Source organism: Melozone crissalis, unplaced genomic scaffold, assembly GCF_028551555.1.
Source record: "Melozone crissalis strain CALT ecotype California unplaced genomic scaffold, PUWL_Pcris_2 ptg000154l_1, whole genome shotgun sequence".
NCBI classification, from domain to species: Eukaryota; Metazoa; Chordata; class Aves; order Passeriformes; family Passerellidae; genus Melozone; species Melozone crissalis.
The window spans coordinates 26,964-48,228 of record NW_026535925.1 but is presented as its reverse complement, the minus strand read 5'-3'; the positions used below and the strand labels follow the sequence as shown (position 1 = coordinate 48,228).

The following is a 21,265-nucleotide window of genomic DNA, read 5'->3' as shown; positions in this document are numbered from 1 at the left end:
GGGGGACAGGTGAGGGGCTGGGGGGCACCTGGGGGGCACCTGGGGGGCAGGTGAGAGGGGGGAGGGGCACCTGGGAGGGCTCAGGTGTGCCCCAGGTGTGGGTGGGAAGTCCCAGGTGTGCCCAGGTGTGTCCCTAGATGTCCCCAGCTGTCCCCAGGTACATCCCAGTTGTATCCTAGGTGTGCCCAGGTGTCCCCAGGTATGCCCACATCCATCTAGGTGTATCTCAGGTGTCCCCAGATCGCCCCCAGGTGTCCCCAGGTGTATCTCAGGTGTGCCCAGGTGAGGTCTCATGTGTCCCAGATGTCCCCGGGTCCCCCCACGTGTGTCCCCAGGTAGCCCCAGGTGCCCCCAGGTGTATCTCAGGTGTGTCCCAGATGTCCCCAGCTGTCCCCAGGTACCCTCAGGGTTCCCCAGGTGTGCCCCAGGTGTGTCCCCAAGTTTCCCCAAATGTCCCCAGGTGCATCCCAGGTGCATCCCAGGTGTATCCCAGGTGTATCTCAGGTGTATCCCAGGTGTATCCCAGGCGTATCTCACCTGTCCCAGGTGTATCCCAGGTGTATCCCAGGTGTATCTCAGGTGCCCCCAGGTGTCCCCAGGTGTATCCCAGGTCCCCCCAGGTGTATCTCACCTGTCCCAGGTGTATCCCAGGTGTATCCCAGGTGTATCTCACCTGTCCCAGGTGTATCTCAGGTGTATCCCAGGTGTATCTCACCTGTCCCAGGTGTATCCCAGGTGTATCTCAGGTGTGCCCCCCCCTCACCTGTCGGGGGAGGTTCCCGGACATTCCCCTCCCCCCCATCCATGTCCGGGCCCCTCCCCCCTCTAACCCCTCCCCCCTCTTTTCTCTCTCTCCAGCCCCTCCCCCACCCCAAGCCGCTCCCCCTCCCAGCCCCTCCCCCCGCAGCCCCTCCCCCCCCACCTGCCAGGTGAGCTCGCGGCACTTCCGGAAGGGGCGTGGCCGCCGCCCCTCCCCCCCCTCCCCGGTGGTTCTGCTGCGCACCTGCGCCCCTCCCCCACCCCGGGGAGGCCACGCCCCTCCCCTGGCCCCGCCCCCCGCGCTGGAGGTGGCGCTGGAGGGGGGAGGGGCCAAGGGGGCGGGGCCGGCGACGGTGACGGTGACGGACAAGGAGAGGAGGTGGAGCCTCAGCGGGGGCGGGGCTCAGGTGAGACAGAAAAGGGGGCGGGGCCAAGGGGGAAGGAGCAAAGGGGGGCCCAATGGGGGAGGGGCAATTGGGAACGGGCGGGGCCGGTGACAGTGACGGACAGGGAGAGGAGGTGGAGCCTGAGCAGGGGCGGGGCTCAGGTGAGAGAAAAAAGGGGGCGGGGCCAAGGGGGGAGGGGCAATGGGGAAGGGGCGGGGCCGGTGACGGTGACGGACAAGGAGAGGAGGTGGAGCCTCAGCGGGGGCGGGGCTCAGGTGAGACAGAAAAGGGGCGGGGCCAAGGGGGAGGGGCAATGGAGGAGGGGCAATGGGGAGGGGCAAAGGGGGGAGGGGCAAAGGGAGGAAGAAGATGATGGATGAAAGGCGGATGGAGAAGGATGAAGGATGAAGGATGATGATGAAGATGATGAAGATGATGATGATGATGAATGAATGGAGATGAAGAACATTGGATGATGGATGATGATGATGATGATGATGATGAATGGAGATGAAGAACATTGGATGATGGATGATGATGAATGAATGGAGACGATGATGATGAAGATGATGATGAATGAATGGAGATGAAGAACATTGGATGGAGGATGATGGGTGATGGTGAGGATGATGATGATGATGACGATGATGGAGGATGGAGATGAAGAAGGTTGGATGAAGGACAATGATGGATGATGGAGTGGATGATGATGCTGATGAAGATGATGATGATGGATGAAGGTAGATTACAGAAGGCTGGATGATGATGATGATGGAATGGATGAAGATGATGATGATGATGAATGATGGAGATGAAGAAGGTTGGATGAAGGACAATGATGGATGATGGAGTGGATGATGATGCTGATGAAGATGATGATGATGGATGAAGGATGAATACAGAAGGCTGGATGAAGGATGATGGTGATGATGGAATGGATGAAGATGATGACGATGACAATGATGACAGTGATGAATGATGGAGATGAAGAAGGTTGGATGAAGCGTGACGATGACGATGGAGTTGATGACGACAATGATGATGATGGATGAAGGATGGATGGAGCAGGTTGACTGAAGGATGATGACGATGATGATGAAGGAGTTGATGATGATGAATGATGGAGATGAAGAAGGTTGGATGAAGCGTGATGATGACGATGATGGAGTTCATGGTGATGATGATGACGATGATGACAAAATGATGACGATGACGATGACGATGATGATGATGACAATGATGTATGATGGAGATGAAGAAGGTTGGATGAAGGATGATGACAAAATGATGCAATGATGATGATGATGATGATGACGATGATGAATGATGGAGATGAAGAAGGTTGGATGAAGCGTGATGATGACGATGATGGAGTTCATGATGATGATGATGATGACGATGATGACAATATGATGACGATGATGATGATGATGATGACGATGATGACAAAATGATGATGATGATGATGATGATGACGACAATGATGTATGATGGAGATGAAGAAGGTTGGATGAAGGATGATGATGACGATGGCACTGATGGTGATGATGGAGTGGATGATGATGATGATGGCAATGACAATGACGATGATGACGACGATGATGAGGATGATGTTGGAGTTGATTATGATGATGATGATGAATGAATGATGATGATGACGGAGTGGATGATGATGATGATGATGATGGAGTTGATGACCATTATGATCATAATGATGATGATGATGATGACAACGATGACCATGATGACGATGATGCTGATGGATGAAGGTTGAATGGAGAAGGTTGGATGAAGGATGACGATGATGACGATGATGATGATGATGATGGAGTTGATGATGATGACGATGATGATGGTGATGACGATGATGATGACCATGATGATGATGATGATGATGATGATAATGATGATGGTGATGATAATGATGATGATGATGGTGATGACGATGATGATGACCATGATGATGACCATGATGATGACCATGATGATGATGACAATGACGATGATGATGATGATGAATTAATGATCATGATGATCATGATGATCACGATGACCATGATGACCATGATGACCATGATGATGACCATGATGACAATGACGATGATGATGACGATGACAATGATGACGATGATCACGATGACAATGACGATGATGACGATGATGATGATGAAGCCCCTCCCTCCCTCCCCAGCTGGACGGATCCCCCCTCCCGCTGCCCTTCTGCCTCCCGGACGGCTCCGCCTGCGTTGGCCCCGCCCCCGGCCCCGCCCCCGGCCACGCCCTGCTGCTGGTGACCCCTGACCTGCGCGTGGCCACCGGCCCCGGGGACGGCGTGGAGGTGACCGTGTCCCCAAGGCTGCGCCACGCCACCTGCGGCCCCTGCGGACGCTTCCGGAGTGACCGCTGGAGTGACCGCGGGAGTGACCACGGGAGTGACCACGGGAGTGACCGCGGGGACAGCAGGAGTGACCGCAGTGACCACAGGGACAGCAGGGACACCAGGAGTGACCACGGGAGTGACCACGGGGACAGCAGGAGTGACCACAGGGACAGCAGGGACACCAGGAGTGACCACGGGAGTGACCACGGGGACAGCAGGGACACCAGGAGAGACTACGGGGACAGCAGGGACAGCAAGGACAGCAGGAGTGACCACGGGAGTGACCACGGGGACAGCAGGAGTGACCACAGGGACAGCAGGGACACCAAGGACAGCAGGAGTGACCGCAGGGACATCAGGAGTGACCACAGTGACCGCAGGGACATGGGGAGTGACCATGGGAGTGACCGCAGGGACACCAGCAACGACCTCGGCACTGACCACAGGAGTGACCACAGTGACCGCACGGACACCAGGGACACCGGGAGTGACCACAGTGACCGCGAGGACACTGAGAGTGACCATGGGGACATGAAGAGTGACCATGGGGACACCAGGAGTGACCATAGAGAGACAAAGAGTGACCGCAGGGACACCAGGAGTGACCGCAGGAGTGACCATGGGAGTGACCGCAGGGACATCAGGAGCGACCACGGGGAGACCAGGAGTGACCGCGGGGACAATGGGAATGACCGTGGCAGTGACCGTGGGGACAACGGCAGTGACCACAGGGACACCAGGGACACCGGGAGTGACCACAGGGACATCAAGAGTGACCATGGCAACACTGGGAGTGACCACAGCGACCACGGGGAGACCAGGAGTGACCACAGGGGCACCAAGAGTGACCGCAGTGACCACAGGGACACTGAGAGTGACCACAGGGACACCGGGAGTGACCGTGGGGACAATGGGAGTGACCACAGGGACACCGGGGACACCGGGAGTGACCATGGCAACACTGGGAGTGACCACAGGGACATCAAGAGTGACCATGGGGACACCAGGAGTGACCGCAGCGACACCAGAAGTGACCATGGGGACACCAAGAGTGACCACGAGAACACCAGGAGTGACCCCAGGAGTGACCACGAGGAGCCCGGGCCGTGTCCCCGGGGTCGCTGCCGTGAGTGGACACGGGACAGGGACAGGGACACGGGGGGGGGGGGGTGGTGGGGACCTCACGGGTCTTCGCGACCTTCTCGTGTCCGTCCATGACCTCTGTGTCCATTTGTGACCTTCTCATGTCCACCCATCACCTTTGTGTCCATCCTTGACCTCTGTGTCCATCCCTGACCTCTGTGTCCACCCCAGTGTCCATCCATGACCTCCCTGTGTCCATTTGTGACCTTCTCATGTCCACCCATCACCTTTGTGTCCATCCTTGACCTCTGTGTCCATCCTTGACCTCTGTGTCCACCCCAGTGTCCATCCATGACCTCTGTGTCCATTTGTGACCTTCTCATGTCCACCCATCACCTTTGTGTCCATCCTTGACCTCTGTGTCCATCCATGACCTCTGTGTCCATCCCAGTGTCCATCCATGACCTCTGTGTCCATTTGTGACCTTCTCATGTCCACCCATCACCTTTGTGTCCATCCTTGACCTCTGTGTCCGTCCATGACCTCTGTGTCCACCCCCGTGTCCATCCATGACCTCTGTGTCCATTTGTGACCTTCTCATGTCCACCCATCACCTTTGTGTCCATCCTTGACCTCTGTGTCCATCCTTGACCTCTGTGTCCACCCCAGTGTCCATCCATGACCTCTGTGTCCATTTGTGACCTTCTCATGTCCACCCATCACCTTTGTGTCCATCCTTGACCTCTGTGTCCATCCTTGACCTCTGTGTCCACCCCAGTGTCCATCCATGACCTCTGTGTCCATTTGTGACCTTCTCATGTCCACCCATCACCTTTGTGTCCATCCTTGACCTCTGTGTCCATCCATGACCTCTGTGTCCATCCCAGTGTCCATCCATGACCTCCCCGTGTCCATCCCTGACCTCTGTGTCCATTTGTGACCTTCTCATGTCCATGATCTTTGTGTCCATCCCAGTGTCCATCCACGACCTTTTGGTTCCATCCTTGACCTCTGTGTCCATCCCCATGTCCATCCCTGTGTCCATCCCTGTCCTCCCCATGTCCATCCTTGCCCTTTGTGTTTGTGACCTTCTCGTGTCCATCCTTGACTTCTCATGTCCATCCATGACCTCTGTGTCCATCCCCGTGTCCACTCTTGACCTTCTCATGTCCACCCCTGACCTCCAAGTGTCCACCCATGACCTCTGTGTCCATCCCAGTGTCCATCCCTGACCTCCCCATGTCCACCCATGACCTCCAAGTGTCCATCCATGATCTCCTGGTGACCCCGTGGTGACCCTGGTGGTGACCCTGGTGGTGACCCCACGGTGACCCCGCGGTGACCCCTTTGTGTCCCCCCCCCCGCAGCCCCCCGGCCCCCCCGGGACCTGAACACAGGTGAGGAGGAGGAGGAGGAGGAGGAGGAGGAAGGTGACGATGAGGATGGTGGTGGTGGTGGTGGTGGTGGGATGAAGATGATGATGGTGGTGGTGGGATGGTGATGATGGTGATGGTGATGGTGGTGGTGGTGGTGGGATGATGATTGTGGGATGAAGATGACGATGGTGATGATGGGATGATGGTGGGATGATGATTGTGGGATGAAGATGACGATGGTGATGATGGGATGATGGTGGGATGATGATGGTGGTGCTGGGATGAAGATGAGGGTGGCGGTGGGATGATGGTGGTGGTGGGATGGTGATGGTGATGATGATGATGGTAGTGGCGGTGGTGGGATGATGATGGTGCTGGGATGAAGATGAGGGTGGTGGTGGGATAAAGATGATGATGATGATGGTAGTGGTGGTGGTGGGATGATGATTGTGGGATGAAGATGACGATGGTGATGATGATGGGATGATGGTGGGATGATGATGGTGGTGCTGGGATGAAGATGAGGGTGGCGGTGGGATGATGGTGGTGGTGGGATGGTGATGGTGATGATGATGATGGTAGTGGTGGTGGTGGGATGATGATGGTGCTGGGATGAAGATGAGGGTGGTGGTAGGATAAAGATGATGATGATGATGGTAGTGGTGGTGGTGGGATGATGATTGTGGGATGAAGATGACGATGGTGATGATGGGATGATGGTGGGATGATGATGGTGGTGCTGGGATGAAGATGAGGGTGGCGGTGGGATGATGGTGGTGGTGGGATGGTGATGGTGATGATGATGATGGTAGTGGTGGTGGTGGGATGATGGTGGTGGTGGTGGGATGAAGATGAGGGTGGCGGTGGGATGAAGGTGGTGGTGGTGAGATGAAGACGATGATGGTGGTGGTGAGATGATGATGGTGGTGATGATGATGATGGTGGTGGTGGGATAAAGATGATGATGGTAGTGGTGGTGGTGGGATGATGATGATGGTGATGGTGATGGTGGTGGTGGTGGTGGGATGATGATTGTGGGATGAAGATGACGATGGTGATGATGGGATGATGGTGGGATGATGATTGTGGGATGAAGATGACGATGGTGGTGATGGGATGATGGTGGGATGATGATTGTGGGATGAAGATGACGATGGTGGTGATGGGATGATGGTGGGATGATGATGGTGGTGCTGGGATGAAGATGAGGGTGGCGGTGGGATGATGGTGGTGGTGGGATGGTGATGGTGATGATGATGATGGTAGTGGTGGTGGTGGGATGATGATGGTGCTGGGATGAAGATGAGGGTGGTGGTAGGATAAAGATGATGATGATGATGGTAGTGGTGGTGGTGGGATGATGATGGTGGGATGAAGATGACGATGGTGATGATGATGGGATGATGGTGGGATGATGATGGTGGTGGTGGTGGGATGAAGATGAGGGTGGCGGTGGGATGATGGTGGTGGTGGGATGGTGATGGTGATGATGATGATGGTAGTGGTGGTGGTGGGATGATGATGGTGGTGGTGGGATGAAGATGAGGGTGGCGGTGGTGGGATGATGATGGTGCTGGGATGAAGATGAGGGTGGTGGTGGGATAAAGATGATGATGATGATGGTAGTGGTGGTGGTGGGATGATGATGGTGGGATGAAGATGACGATGGTGATGATGATGGGATGATGGTGGGATGATGGTGGTGGTGGTGGGATGAAGATGAGGGTGGCGGTGGGATGAAGGTGGTGGTGGTGAGATGAAGATGATGATGGTGGTGGTGAGATGATGATGGTGGTGATGATGATGATGGTGGTGGTGGGATAAAGATGATGATGGTAGTGGTGGTGGTGGGATGATGATGATGGTGGGATGAAGATGATGGTGGTGGTGGGATGATGATGGTGGTGATGATGATGGGGTGGTGGGACGAAGATGGTGAAGATGGTGATGTGGGATGAAGATGATGATGACAATGATGGTGTTGGTGGTGGGATGATGGTGGGGTGGTGGGATGAAGATGACGATGATGATGGTGCTGGTGCAATGGTGGTGGGATGATAACGGTGGTGTTGGTGGGATGATGGGGTGGTGGGATGAAGATGATGGTGGTGGTGGGATGAAGATGGTGGGATGAAGATGACGATGGTGGTGGTGGGATTATGATGTTGGGATAATGGAGATGACAACGACGATGGTGGTGGTGGTAGTGGGATGATGATGGTGGTGGTGGGATGGTGACGATGATAATGGTGGTGAGATGATGATGATGGGGTGATGAAGACGACGATGATGATGGTGTGGTGGGATGAAGATGATGATCATGATGATGGTGGTGGTGGGATGAAGATGACAATGATGACAGTGGTGTGATGATGATGATGATGAGGTGGTGGGATGAAATTTATTCAGATGGTAATGGCGGTGGTGGGATGATGATGGCGGGATGATGATGATGATGACAATGATGATGATGGGGTGGTGGGATGAAGATGACAATGATGACAGTGGTGTGATGATGATGATGATGGGGTGGTGGGATGAAATTGATTCAGATGGTAATGGCGGTGGTGGGATGATGATGGCGGGATGACGATGATGATGGGATGAAGATGGTGGGATGATGATGATGATGACAATGATGATGATGGGGTGGTGGGATGAAGATGACAATGATGACAGTGGCGTGATGATGATGATGATGAGGTGGTGGGATGAAATTGATTCAGATGGTAATGGCGGTGGTGGGATGATGATGGCGGGATGATGATGGGATGATGATGGCGGGACGACGATGATGATGGGATGATGATGGCGGGATGATGATGATGATGACAATAATGATGATGGGGTGGTGGGATGAAGATGACGATGATGACGATGATGATGATGACGATGATGATGAGGTGGTGGGATGAAATTGATTCAGATGGTAATGGCGGTGGTGGGATGATGATGGCGGCATGGCGATGATGATGAGGTGAAGAAGATGATGGTGGTGGTGGGATGACAATTGCGGGATGAAGATGATGATGGGGTGATGAAGATGATGATGGGAGGCTGGGATTAAGATGATGGTGGTGGTGGGATGATGATGATGATGGGGTTAGGATGGTGATGGGGTGATGAAGATGACAACGGTGGTAGTGATGGTGGGATGATGATGGTGGTGATGTGATGGTGACAATGATGACATGACAATGATGATGATGATGATAATGGGATGAAGATGATGATGATGATGATGATGATGATGATGATGGGATTAGGATGACGATGGGGTGATGAAGATGACAACGGTGGTGGTGATGGTGGGAGGATGATGATGATGATGATGATGATGATGGGGTTAGGATGGTGATGGGGTGATGAAGATGACAATGGTGGTGGTGGGATGACGATGGTGGTGATGTGATGGTGACAATGATGACATGACAATGACGATGACAATAATGGGATGAAGATGATGATGATGATGATGATGATGATGATGATGACGGGATTAGGATGACGATGGGGTGATGAAGATGACAACGGTGGTGGTGACGGTGGGAGGAGGACGGTGGTGACGTGATGGTGACAATGATGACAATGACGATGACAATAATGGGATGAAGACGATGACAATGACGATGATGACGATGATGATGGTGTGATGAAGACGACCACGAGGACCATAACGAGTGACCCCACCCCATGTCCCCCCCCCAGGTCGCCTGCTGGAACCACTGGGAGCCCCACTGGGAGCACTGGGAGCACTGGGAGCCCCACTGGGGGGACTGGGAGCCCCACTGGGAGCACTGGGAGCCCCACTGGGAGCACTGGGGGGACTGGGAGCCCCACTGGGGGGACTGGGAGCCCCACTGGGAGCACTGGGGGGACTGGGAGGATTGGGGGGACTGGGGGGACTGGGGGGACTGGGAGGGGCACTGGGAGCCCCACTGGGAGCACTGGGAGCACTGGGAGCCCCACTGGGAGCTCTGGGGCCGCTCCCGAGGGTCCCCCTGGGGCCGTGAACTGGGGGGGCACTGGGGACAATAAAGGCACTGGTGTGAACTGGGGGGCACTGGGAGGGACTGGGAGGGGATTGGGAGGGAACTGGGACAAACTGGGACAAACTGGGAGGGGATTGGGGGGCACTGGGAGGGACTGGGAGCCCCACTGGGAGCACTGGGAGCACTGGGAGCCCCACTGGGAGCTCTGGGGCCGCTCCCGGGGGTCCCCCTGGGGCCGTGAACTGGGGGGGCACTGGGGACAATAAAGGCACTGGTGTGAACTGGGGGGCACTGGTGTGAACTGGGGGGCACTGGGAGGGACTGGGATGTACTGGGATGGACTGGGATGAACTGGGAGCACTGGGAGGGACCGGGAGGGACTGGGAGGGAACTGGGATGCACTGCAAGGCAACTCGGAGGGACTGGGACAAACTGGGAGGGACTGGGAGGGACTGGGGGACTCTGGGGACGATAAAGGCACTGGTGTCACCTGGCGGTCACTGGTGTGAACTGGGGGGCACTGGGAGGGACTGGGAGGGAACTGGGAGGGACTGGGACAAACTGGGAGCACTGGGGCCGCTCCCGGGGGTCCCCCTGGGGCCGTGAACTGGGGGACACTGGGGACAATAAAGGCACTGGCGTGAACTGGGGGGCACTGGTGTGAACTGGGGGGCACTGGGAGGAACTGGGGGGCACTGGGAGGAACTGGGGGGCACTGGGAGGAACTGGGAGGGAACTGGGAGGGACTGGGATGAACTGGGAGGGACTGGGAGGGACCGGGAGGGACTGGGAGGGAACTGGGATGCACTGCAAGGCAACTCGGAGGGACTGGGACAAACTGGGAGGGACTGGGAGGGACTGGGGGACTCTGGGGACGATAAAGGCACTGGTGTCACCTGGCGGTCACTGGTGTGAACTGGGGGGCACTGGGAGGGACTGGGAGGCACTGGGAGGGACTGGGACAAACTGGGAGCACTGGGGCCGCTCCCGGGGGTCCCCCTGGGGCCGTGAACTGGGGGGGCACTGGGGACAATAAAGGCACTGGCGTGAACTGGGGGGCACTGGTGTGAACTGGGGGGCACTGGGAGGGACTGGGAGGGGATTGGGGGGCACTGGGAGGGAACTGGGAGGGACTGGGATGGACTGGGATAAACTGGGAGGGGACTGGGAAGGACTGGGATAAACTGGGAGGGGACTGGGAAGGACTGGGGTGAACTGGGATGGACTGGAAGGGAACTGGGAGGGGACTGGGATGGACTGGGAGAGACTGGGAGGGACTGGGATCAAACTGGGAGGGACTGGGAGGGACTGGGAGGGACTGGGAGGGACTGGGATAAACTGGGAGGGGACTGGGAGGGACTGGGGTGAACTGGGATGGACTGGAAGGGAACTGGGAGGGGACTGGGATGGACTGGGAGGGACTGGGATCAAACTGGGAGGGACTGGGAGGGACTGGGAGGGGACTGGAACTGGAACAAACTCCCCCCAAATATCCCAGAATGACCCTAAATTGTCCCCAACCCCCCCAAATTGTCCCCAAACGCCCCCAAATTGTCCCCAAACGCCCCTAATTGTCCCCAGACCCTCCCAAATGTCCCCGAATCGTCCCTAGACGACCCCAAAAGTCCCCAGATTGTCCCCAACCTCCCCACATGTCCCCAAAGTGTCCCCAAATGTCCCCGCAATGAAGGGCCCAACCCCAGTTTTTAACCCTTTATTGCCGGCGTCCTCTCCCCGGCGCGGGGGGGGGTGGCATTGTCACGGTTTGGGGACAATGTCACAACGTCACAACGCGGGGAGCCGCGTCCCCCCCCTCCCCCCGCGGTGTCACCTCCCCCCGGCCGTGTCCCCTCGGTGTCACCGGGGCTCGGGGACAGCTCAGATCTTGCCGGGGAAGGTCCCCTCCTCACGGGCCTCGTCCCACGCCGTCACCTGGGGACAGACAGGGGACATTTGGGGACACTGTGGGGGTTTGGGGACACTGGGGACATTTGGGGACATTGGGGATGTTTGGGACATTGGGGACATTTGGGGGTTGGGGACGGAGAAGAGATTGGGGACATTGAGGATGTTGGGAGGGTTGGGGATATTGGGGACAAAGAGGACATTGGGGACATTGGGGGGGTTGGGGACATTGGGGACATTTGGGACATTGGGGGTTGGGGACATTAATGGGGACATTGGGGACAGTGAGGGGACATTGGGAACATTAATGGGGACAGTGGGGACATTTGGGGGGGTTGGGGACATTGGGGGGGTGGGGACATGTTTGGGACATTGGGGACATTGGGGGGGTTGGGGACATTGGGGGTTGGGGACATTAATGGGGACATTGGGGACAGTGAGGGGACATTGGGGACATTAATGGGGACAGTGGGGACATTTGGGGGGGTTGGGGACATTGGGGGGGTGGGGACAGTAGGGAGGATTGGGGACATTTGAGGGGTTGGGGACATTGGGGACATTGGGGGGATTGGGGACATGTTTGGGACATTGGGGACATTGGGGGGGTTGGGGACATTGGGGGGCATTGGGGACATTGGGGGTTGGGGACATTAATGGGGACATTGGGAGGATTGGGGACATTGGGGACATTAATGGGGACAGTGGGGACATTTGGGGGGGTTGGGGACATTAGGGGGGGGCCAGTAGGGAGGATTGGGGACATCTGAGGGGTTGGGGACATTGGGGACATTGGGGGGTTGGGGACATTGGGGGGATTGGGGACATGTTTGGGACATTGGGGACATTGGGGGGGTTGAGGACATTGGGGACATTTGGGACATTGGGGGTTGGGGACATTAATGGGGACATTGGGGACAGTGAGGGGACATTGGGGACATTAATGGGGACAGTGGGGACATTTGGGGGGGTTGGGGACATTAGGAGGAGGGACAGTAGGGAGGATTGGGGACATTTGAGGGGTTGGGGACATTGGGGACATTGGGGGGTTGGGGACATTGGGGGGATTGGGGACATGTTTGGGACATTGGGGACATTGGGGGGGTTGGGGACATTGGGGACATTTGGGACATTGGGGGTTGGGGACATTAATGGGGACAGTGGGGACAGTGAGGGGACATTGGGGACATTAATGGGGACAGTGGGGACATTTGGGGGGGTTGGGGACATTAGGGGGGGGACAGTAGGGAGGATTGGGGACATCTGAGGGGTTGGGGACATTGGGGACATTGGGGGGTTGGGGACATTGGGGGGATTGGGGACATGTTTGGGACATTGGGGACATTGGGGGGGTTGGGGACATTGGGGACATTTGGGACATTGGGGGTTGGGGACATTAATGGGGACAGTGGGGACAGTGAGGGGACATTGGGGACATTAATGGGGACAGTGGGGACATTTGGGGGGGTTGGGGACATTAGGGGGGGGACAGTAGGGAGGATTGGGGACATCTGAGGGGTTGGGGACATTGGGGACATTGGGGGGTTGGGGACATTGGGGGGATTGGGGACATGTTTGGGACATTGGGGACATTGGGGGGGTTGGGGACATTGGGGGGCATTGGGGACAGTGAGGGGACATTGGGGGTTGGGGACATTAATGGGGACATTGGGGACAGTGAGGGGACATTGGGGACATTAATGGGGACAGTGGGGACATTGGGGGGGTTGGGGACATTGGGGGGGTGGGGACAGTAGGGAGGATTGGGGACATTTGAGGGGTTGGGGACATTGGGGACATTGAGGGGATTGGGGACATGTTTGGGACGTTGGGGACATTGGGAGGTTGGGACATTGGGGACATTGGGGGGACATTTGGGGACATTGGGGATTGGGGACATTAATGGGGACAGCGGCAGGTTGGGGACATTGGGGGTTTGGGGACATTGGGGGGATTGGGGACATTGGGGACATTAACGGGGGCATTGGGGACATTGGGGACATTGGGGGGTTGGGGACAGTAGGCAGGACTGGGGACATTTGAGGGGTTGGGGACATCGGGGACATTGGGGGGATTGGGGACATTAATGGGGACAGTGGGAGGTTGGGGACATTGGGGACACTGGCAACAGTGAGGGGACATTGGGGACATTTGGGGATTGGGGACTTTGGGGACATGGGAGGGACTGGAGACATTTGGGGACAGAGAAGAAATTGGGGACACCTGGGGACATTTGGGGACATCAGAGGGGTTGGGGACATTGGGGACATTAATGGGGACATTGGGGACAGCGGGGACATTGGGGACCTTGGGGACACTTTGGGGACATTTGGGGATGGGGCTTGGAGAGATTGGGGGACATTTGGGGACAGCACTCACCCAGGAGGCGGGACACCCTTGGGGACACTCTGGGGACATTAAGGCCCCTTGGGGACATTTGGGGACACTGGGGGTTGGGGACATTGGAGCCATTGGTGACATTTGGTGACATTGGTGACATCTGGGGACATCGCTCACCCACGAGGTGGGGCACAGGGGACATTGGTGACATTTGGTGCCATCACTCACCCCTGAGCTGGGGCACCCTTGGAGACCCTTGGGGACATTTGGGGACACCTTGGGGACATTGGAGGGAATGGGGACTATTGGGGCCCTTTGAGGACACTTTGGGGACATTTGGGGACATTGGGGGTTGGTGACATTGGGGACATTGGAGGGACTGGGGACATTGGTGACCCTTGGGGACATTTGGGGACATTGGTGACGTTTGGGGGCATCACTCACCCACGAGGTGGGGCACAGGGGGACATTTGGGGACATTGGTGACACTTGGGGACATTTGGGGACATTTGGTGACACTCACCCACGAGGTCGGGCACAGGGACTTGTAGACGCGGAAGTACCACTGGCACGGGGTGGCATCGGCGCCGCGGGCGTCCATGGCGCGCTGGCACCGCTGGAAATCTGGGGACAAACGGGGACATTGGGGACATTGGGGACATTGGGGACATTGGGGACATTGGGGACACTGAGGGGACAATGGTGGCATCGGCGCCGCGGGCGTCCATGGCGCGCTGGCACCGCTGGAAATCTGAGGACACAATGGGGACAGTGGGGACATTGGGGACAATGGGGACATTGGGGACAATGGGGGATCAGGGACATTGGGGACATTGGGGACAATGAGGGATCAGGGACATTGGGGACACTGAGAGGACATTGGGGACACTGAGGGGACACTGGGGACACTGAGGGGACATTGGGGACATTGGGGACATTGGGGACACTGAAGGGACATTGGGGACATTGAGGACACTGAGGGGACAATGGTGGCATCGGCGCCGCGGGCGTCCATGGCGCGCTGGCACCGCTGGAAATCTGGGGACAACAATGGGGACATTGGGGACATTGGGGACATTGGGGACAATGGGGACATTGGGGGATCAGAGACATTGGGGACATTGGGGACAATGAGGGATCAGGGACATTGGGGACACTGAGAGGACATTGGGGACACTGGGGGGACACTGGGGACACTGAGGGGACATTGGGGACATTGGGGACATTGGGGACAATGGGGACACTGAGGGGACATTGGAGACATTGGGGACACTGAGGTGACAATGGTGGCATCAGCGCCGCGGGCGTCCATGGCGCGCTGGCACCGCTGGAAATCTGGGGACAAACGGGGACATTGGGGACATTGGGGACACTGGGGACATTGGGGACATTGGGGACACTGAGGTGACAATGGTGGCATCGGCGCCGCGGGCGTCCATGGCGCGCTGGCACCGCTGGAAATCTGGGGACAAACGGGGACATTGGGGACACTGAGGGGACATTGGGGACAATGGGGGATCAGGGACATTGGGGACATTGGGGACACTGAGGGGACATTGGGGACAATGGGGACACTGAGGTGACAATGGTGGCATCGGCGCCGCGGGCGTCCATGGCGCGCTGGCACCGCTGGAAATCTGGGGACAACAATGGGGACACATTGGGGACATTGGGGACAATGGAGACATTGGGGACATGGGGGACAATGGGGACATTGGGGACATTGGGGACACTGAGGAGACAATGGGAACATTGGAGACATTGAGGGGATTGGGGACATTGGGGACAGTGAGAGGACATTGAGGACACTGGGGACATTGGGGACATTTTGGGGACATTGGGGACAGTGAGGGGACATTGGGGGATTGGGGACATTGAGGACATTGGGGACATTGGGGGACATTTTACGGACATCGGGGACATTGGAGACAATGGGGACATTTTGGGGACACTGAGGGGACATTGGGGACAATGGCGACATTGAGGTGACACTGGGGACATGGAGGACATTGAGAGAACAATGGGGACAGCGAGAGGATTGAGAACATGGGGGACATTGGGGACAATAAGGGGACATTGGGGACAATAAGGGGACATTTGGGGACATTGGGGACATTTGGGGACAATAAGGGGACATTTGGGGACATTTGGGGACATCGAGTGGCTGGAGCAGGGAGGAAAAACCCCAAATTTGGGCATTTTTGGGGCATTTTTTGTGGGATTTTTGTGGGAATTTTTGCATTTTGGGGATTTTGGGGTTCCCCAGGAGGATTTTGGGGTGAATTTGGGGCATTTTGGGAGTTTTGGGGGAAGATTTTGGGGATAAAACCCACAAATTTGGGCATTTTTGGGGCATCTTTGGGAGCATTTTTGAGGCAATTTTGGGGCATTTTTGGGGCATTTTTTGGGGTTTTTGGGGCGTTTTTAGTGGGATATTTGTGGGAATTTTTGAATTTTTGGGATTTTGGGGTTCCCCAGGAGGATTTTGGGGTGAATTTGGGACATTTTGGGAGTTTTGGGGGAAGATTTTGGGGATAAAACCCACAAATTTGGGCATTTTTGGGGCATCTTTGGGAGCATTTTTGAGGCAATTTTGGGGCATTTTTTGGGGTTTTTGGGGCGTTTTTAGTGGGATATTTGTGGGAATTTTTGAATTTTTGGGATTTTGGGGTTCCCCAGGAGGATTTTGGGGTGAATTTGGGACATTTTGGGAGTTTTGGGGGAAGATTTTGGGGATAAAACCCCCAAATTAGGGCATTTTTGGGGCATCTTTGGAGCATTTTTTGGGGCATTTTTATGGGAATTTTTGTGGGATTTTTGTGGGGATTTTTGCATTTTCGATATTTTGGGGTTCCCCAGGAGGATTTTGGGGTGAGTTGGGGAATTTTGAGAGTTTTTGGGGAAGATTTTGGGGATAAAAACCCCAAATTTGATCACTTTGGGGGCATTTTTGGGCCATTTTTTGTAGGACTTTTATGGAACTTTTTAGATTTATGGGATTTTGGGGTTCCCCAGGAGGATTTTGGGCTGAATTTTGGGGTGAATTTGGGGGATTTTGGGAGTTTATGGCAAACATTTTGGGGATGAAAAACCCCAAATTTGGGCATTTTTGGGGCATTTTTATGGCACTTTTTGTGGGATTTTTGTGGGATTTTTTGCGTTTTTTGGATTTTGGGGTTCCCCGTGTGGATTTTGGGGTGAATTTGAGGCATTTGGGGAGTTTTTGGGGAAGATTTTGGGGATAAAAATGCCCCAAATTTGAGCATTTTGGGGCAATTTCGGGGCAATTTTTGAGGTTTTTGGGGTTTTTTGGGGCATTTTCATGGGAATTTTTGTGGGATTTTTGCGGGAATTTTTGCGTTTTTGGGATTTTGGGGTTCCCCGTGTGGATTTTGGGGTGAATTTGGGGCATTTTGGGGTTTGTACCCAGGTAGTTCTGCCAGCAGTTCCTGGTCTGGTTCTGATTGGGGAAGCGGCAACAAAAACCCAAATTTGGGCATTTTTGGGGCATTTTTGGAGCATCTTTTGGGGCATTTTTATGGGAATTTTGGTGGGATTTTTGTGGGAATTCTTGTATTTTCCATATTTTGGGGTTCCCCAGGAGGATTTTGGGGTGAATTTGGAGGATTTTGGGAGTTTTGGGGGAAGATTTTGGGGATAAAACCCACAAACTTGGGCATTTTTGAGGCATCTTTGGGAGCATTTTTGGGGCAATTTTGGACCTTTTTTTGTGGTTTTTGGGGCCATTTTTTGTGGGATTTTTGCGGGAATTTTTGCGGTTTTGGGATTTTGGGGTTCCCCGTGTGGATTTTGGGGTGAATTTGGGGCATTTTGGGCTTCGTCCCCAGGTAGTTCTGCCAGCAGTTGCGGGTCTGGTTCTGGTTGGGGAAGCGGCAACAAAAACCCCAAATTTGGGCATTTTTGGGGCAATTTTTGTAGAATTTTTGTGGGAATTTTTGCATTTTTTGGATTTTGGGGCTCCCCAGGAGGATTTTGGGGTGAATTTGAGGCATTTGGGGAGTTTTTGGGGAAGATTTTGGGGATAAAAATGCCCCAAATTTGAGCATTTTGGGGCAATTTTGGACCTTTTTTTGTGGTTTTTGGGGCCATTTTTTGTGGGATTTTTGCGGGAATTTTTGCGATTTTGGATTTTGGGGTTCCCCGTGTGGATTTTGGGGTGAATTTGGGGCATTTTGGGGTTCGTACCCAGGTAGTTCTGCCAGCAGTTGCGGGTCTGGTTCTGGTTGGGGAAGCGGCTGTCGAACGGCGCCGTCTTGTAGCGGCAAAGCTTCAGCTTCATGTCCTCGGCCATGGCTAATCTGCATAATTAAAGGCGTTAATTAACACCTTCGTTCATTAATCACCCTCTAGAGAGCGTTAATTAGCAGCCTCAGAGGGTTAATTGCTGAAAAAGTTGGGAAAAAAGTTCATTTTCCCATCTTTTAATGAGAGTTTAAAAGACGAAAATGTCGCTTCGGCTCAGTCTAGGCTGTTAATTAGTTCGTTAGCTGTTAATTAGTTCGTTAATTATTAATTAATGTCAACTAATTATGGAAAATAAAGGAATTAAGTAGAAGTAGGAGCACATTGTGAAAACGTTCACTATTTCAATTAACAGCTGATTAATGTTCTAAACAAGAGATTAGAACCTAACTAATTAATTAATGATTATGTTACCCTGTTAATTAGCTCATTAATTATTAAACAATAGATTAAAGCCTAATTAATTAATTAATGGCTAAGCTCCCCTGGTAATTAGCTCTTTAATTATTAATTAATATCGCTCACTAATTAAAAATAAACAAATTAAGTAAGAATAGAATCACATTAAGAAATCATTAACTATTGTAATTAACAGATAATTAATTGGCTAAACAACTGGTTAGACCCTAATTAATTAATTACTAGGCCAGCCTGTTAACTAGCTCATTAGTTATTAATTAATGTCACCTAACAATGCAAATAAAAGAATTACGTAAAAACAGAAACACATTACATCTTCATTAGTGATTCTAATTAGCAGCTAGTTAATTAGTTAAATCGCTGGTTAGTTAGTTATCTGCCTAGCTTGTTAATTAGCTCATTAAACTGTTAATTAACCCACCCTGCAATGACAAAACGAAATAAAACAGAAGCAGAAATAGCAAAGACCGAAACATCATTAATTATGCTAATTAGCAGCTAATTATTTAGTTAGCAAGCTGATCAGTACAGAGTTAATGAAAGACCAATCTAGTCTATTAATTATTCATTAATTATGCATTAATCCTGCCCCGCAATACCAAACAAGGGAATAAGGCCGATATGAAATTAGTGGAGAGACTGAAACCTCATTAGTGATGCTAATTAGCAGCAATTAATTAGTTGGAAAATTGATTAACTCCTAACTAATGAGCTAAAAAATCCAACTACTTAATTAGCTCATTAATTAATATTAATTAACCCCACCCAGCATTACCAAGTAAGGGAATAAACTGCGAGCGGAAGCAGCAAAGCTCATTAATTATGCAAATGAGCAATATGCAAATTACTGCCCTCCCAGTTCAAACCAGTTCATCCCAGTCACCCCCCAGTTCACCCCAGTGCCCTCCCAGTTCAAACCAGTTCAAACCAGTTCAAACCAGTAACCCCTCCTGATGCTCCCAGTAACCCCCAGTGCCCTCCCAGTTCAAACCAGTAACCCCCAGACCTGTCCCAGTTCATCCTGATTCCCTCCCAGTTCAAACCAGCATCCCCCCAGACCCCTCCCAGTACATCCCAGTTCAAACCAGTAACCTCTGCCAGTGCTCCCAGTTCATCCCAGTAACCCCCAGACCTGTCCCAGTTCATCCTAGCTCCCTCCCAGTTCAAACCAGTAACCTCATAGACCCCTCCCAGTTCAAACCAGTAACCCCCACAGACCCCTCCCAGTGCTCCCAGTTCGCCCCAGACCCCTCCCAGTTCACCCCAGTTCATCCCAGTAACCCCCCAGACCCCTCCCAATTCCCCTCAGACCCCTCCCAGTTCATCCAGTAACCCCCCAGACCCCTCCCAGTTCCCCTCAGACCCCTCCCAGTTCATCCCAGTAACCCCCAGTCCGGCCCTCACCGCCCTCAGCGCTCCCCTCACGACCCTCGCACCCCCCCCAGTCCCTCCCAGTTTGTCCCAGTTTATCCCAGTCCATCCCAGTACCCCCCCCAGCGCTCCCAGTAGCCCCCAGTCCCCCCCAGTCCCTCCCAGTCCGTCCCAGTCCGTCCCAGTACGTCCCAGCTCTCAAAGTCACTTTCACCCCCGCTCTCCGCTCGCCGGAACCAACGAGACGCGACGGAAGCGACGGAGAGCCGCCGGAAATGACGTCACTAAAGACCACAGAGCGCCGGCTTCGGGCCGGAGCGTCTCCTCCGGGAGGAAAAATGGCGGCAGCCCCCGCCCGCGAGGTCCGCCGAACTGCCCAGAAACGGCGCCAAAACGCCGCGAGCGGCCAAAAAACCCCATTAGAGCCCCAAAATCCCCATTTTTTACCCAAAAATTTCCATTTTTGACCTAAAATCCCCATTTTTTACCCCAAAATCGCCTTTTCCACCCCTAATCTCCCATTTTTTGTCCCAAAATCGCCATTTTTTTACCTCAAAATCCCCTCAGAAGCCTCCTTGAGGCGCTCTGAGGGCACTTCCGCCAAAAGGTGGGCGGGGTCAGAGCGTCGGGAGCAGGGAGTGCGCATGCGCGGAGCTGGGAAGGGAGACTGATTGTGGCGTCATTTCGGTTCCGGCACAGACGCGCGGGCCACGCGTGGAGAGAGCGGCGCGATGAGGCCGGGTGGGAACTGGGACAAACTGGGACAAACTGGGATAAACTGGGAGGGACTGGGGGGGACTGGGATGGACTGGGAGGGACTGGGACGGGATTGGGAGAGCATTCAGGGGCAACTGGGATGGACTGGGGCAAACTGGGAGAGACTGGGAGAGGATTTGGGGGAACTGGGGATAAACTGGGAGGGAACTTGGGGAGGATTTGGGGGTAACTGGGACGGACTGGGGGGACTGGGAGCGACTGGGAGGGGACTGGAAG

General features: G+C 54.3%; 2 protein-coding genes across 3 annotated transcripts; one reads left to right on the top strand and one right to left on the bottom strand.

The window, feature by feature from the left end:
• The first annotated feature begins 2,625 nt into the window (after positions 1 to 2,625).
• Positions 2,626 to 5,904, top strand: LOC128948748 (clumping factor A-like). Its single transcript, XM_054293511.1, has 4 exons — positions 2,626 to 2,757; positions 3,337 to 3,982; positions 4,097 to 4,651; positions 5,828 to 5,904. The coding sequence occupies exons 1-4, from the start codon at positions 2,626 to 2,628 to the stop codon at positions 5,902 to 5,904; spliced, it is 1,410 nt and encodes a 469-aa protein (XP_054149486.1).
• A 5,891-nt stretch (positions 5,905 to 11,795) lies between these two features.
• LOC128948750 (cytochrome c oxidase subunit 6B1) lies at positions 11,796 to 20,874 on the bottom strand. 2 transcript variants are annotated; one of them, XM_054293513.1, is made up of 4 exons: positions 20,824 to 20,874; positions 18,425 to 18,532; positions 14,742 to 14,842; positions 11,796 to 11,908 (listed from the first exon to the last, which is right to left on the bottom strand). In XM_054293513.1, exons 2-4 carry the CDS (start codon positions 18,528 to 18,530, stop codon positions 11,855 to 11,857), a joined length of 261 nt encoding a protein of 86 aa, XP_054149488.1. In that variant the 5' UTR covers positions 18,531 to 18,532; positions 20,824 to 20,874; the 3' UTR covers positions 11,796 to 11,854. The 2 variants fall into 2 exon arrangements, with proteins under 2 accessions (XP_054149488.1, XP_054149489.1); XM_054293514.1 differs by lacking the exon at positions 20,824 to 20,874 and adding an exon at positions 20,487 to 20,504.
• Between the last annotated feature and the right edge of the window lie 391 nt (positions 20,875 to 21,265).

Bases quoted from the DNA above. Each gene is read 5' to 3' on its own strand.
- LOC128948748 (XM_054293511.1), top strand. From the start codon at position 2,626: ATGATGTATGATGGAGATGAAGAAGGTTGGATGAAGGATGATGATGAC. The intron at 2,758-3,336 runs GTTGGAGTTGAT...CTCCCTCCCCAG, and splicing joins ACGACGATGATGAGGATGAT to CTGGACGGATCCCCCCTCCC. The intron at 3,983-4,096 runs GTGACCGCACGG...GTGACCATAGAG, and splicing joins TGACCACAGGAGTGACCACA to AGACAAAGAGTGACCGCAGG.
- LOC128948750 (XM_054293513.1), bottom strand. From the start codon at position 18,530: ATGGCCGAGGACATGAAGCTGAAGCTTTGCCGCTACAAGACGGCGCCG. The intron at 14,843-18,424 runs GTACGAACCCCA...GTTTGTCCCCAG, and splicing joins CTGCTGGCAGAACTACCTGG to ATTTCCAGCGGTGCCAGCGC. The intron at 11,909-14,741 runs GTGAGTGTCACC...GTCTGTCCCCAG, and splicing joins CCCTGTGCCCGACCTCGTGG to GTGACGGCGTGGGACGAGGC.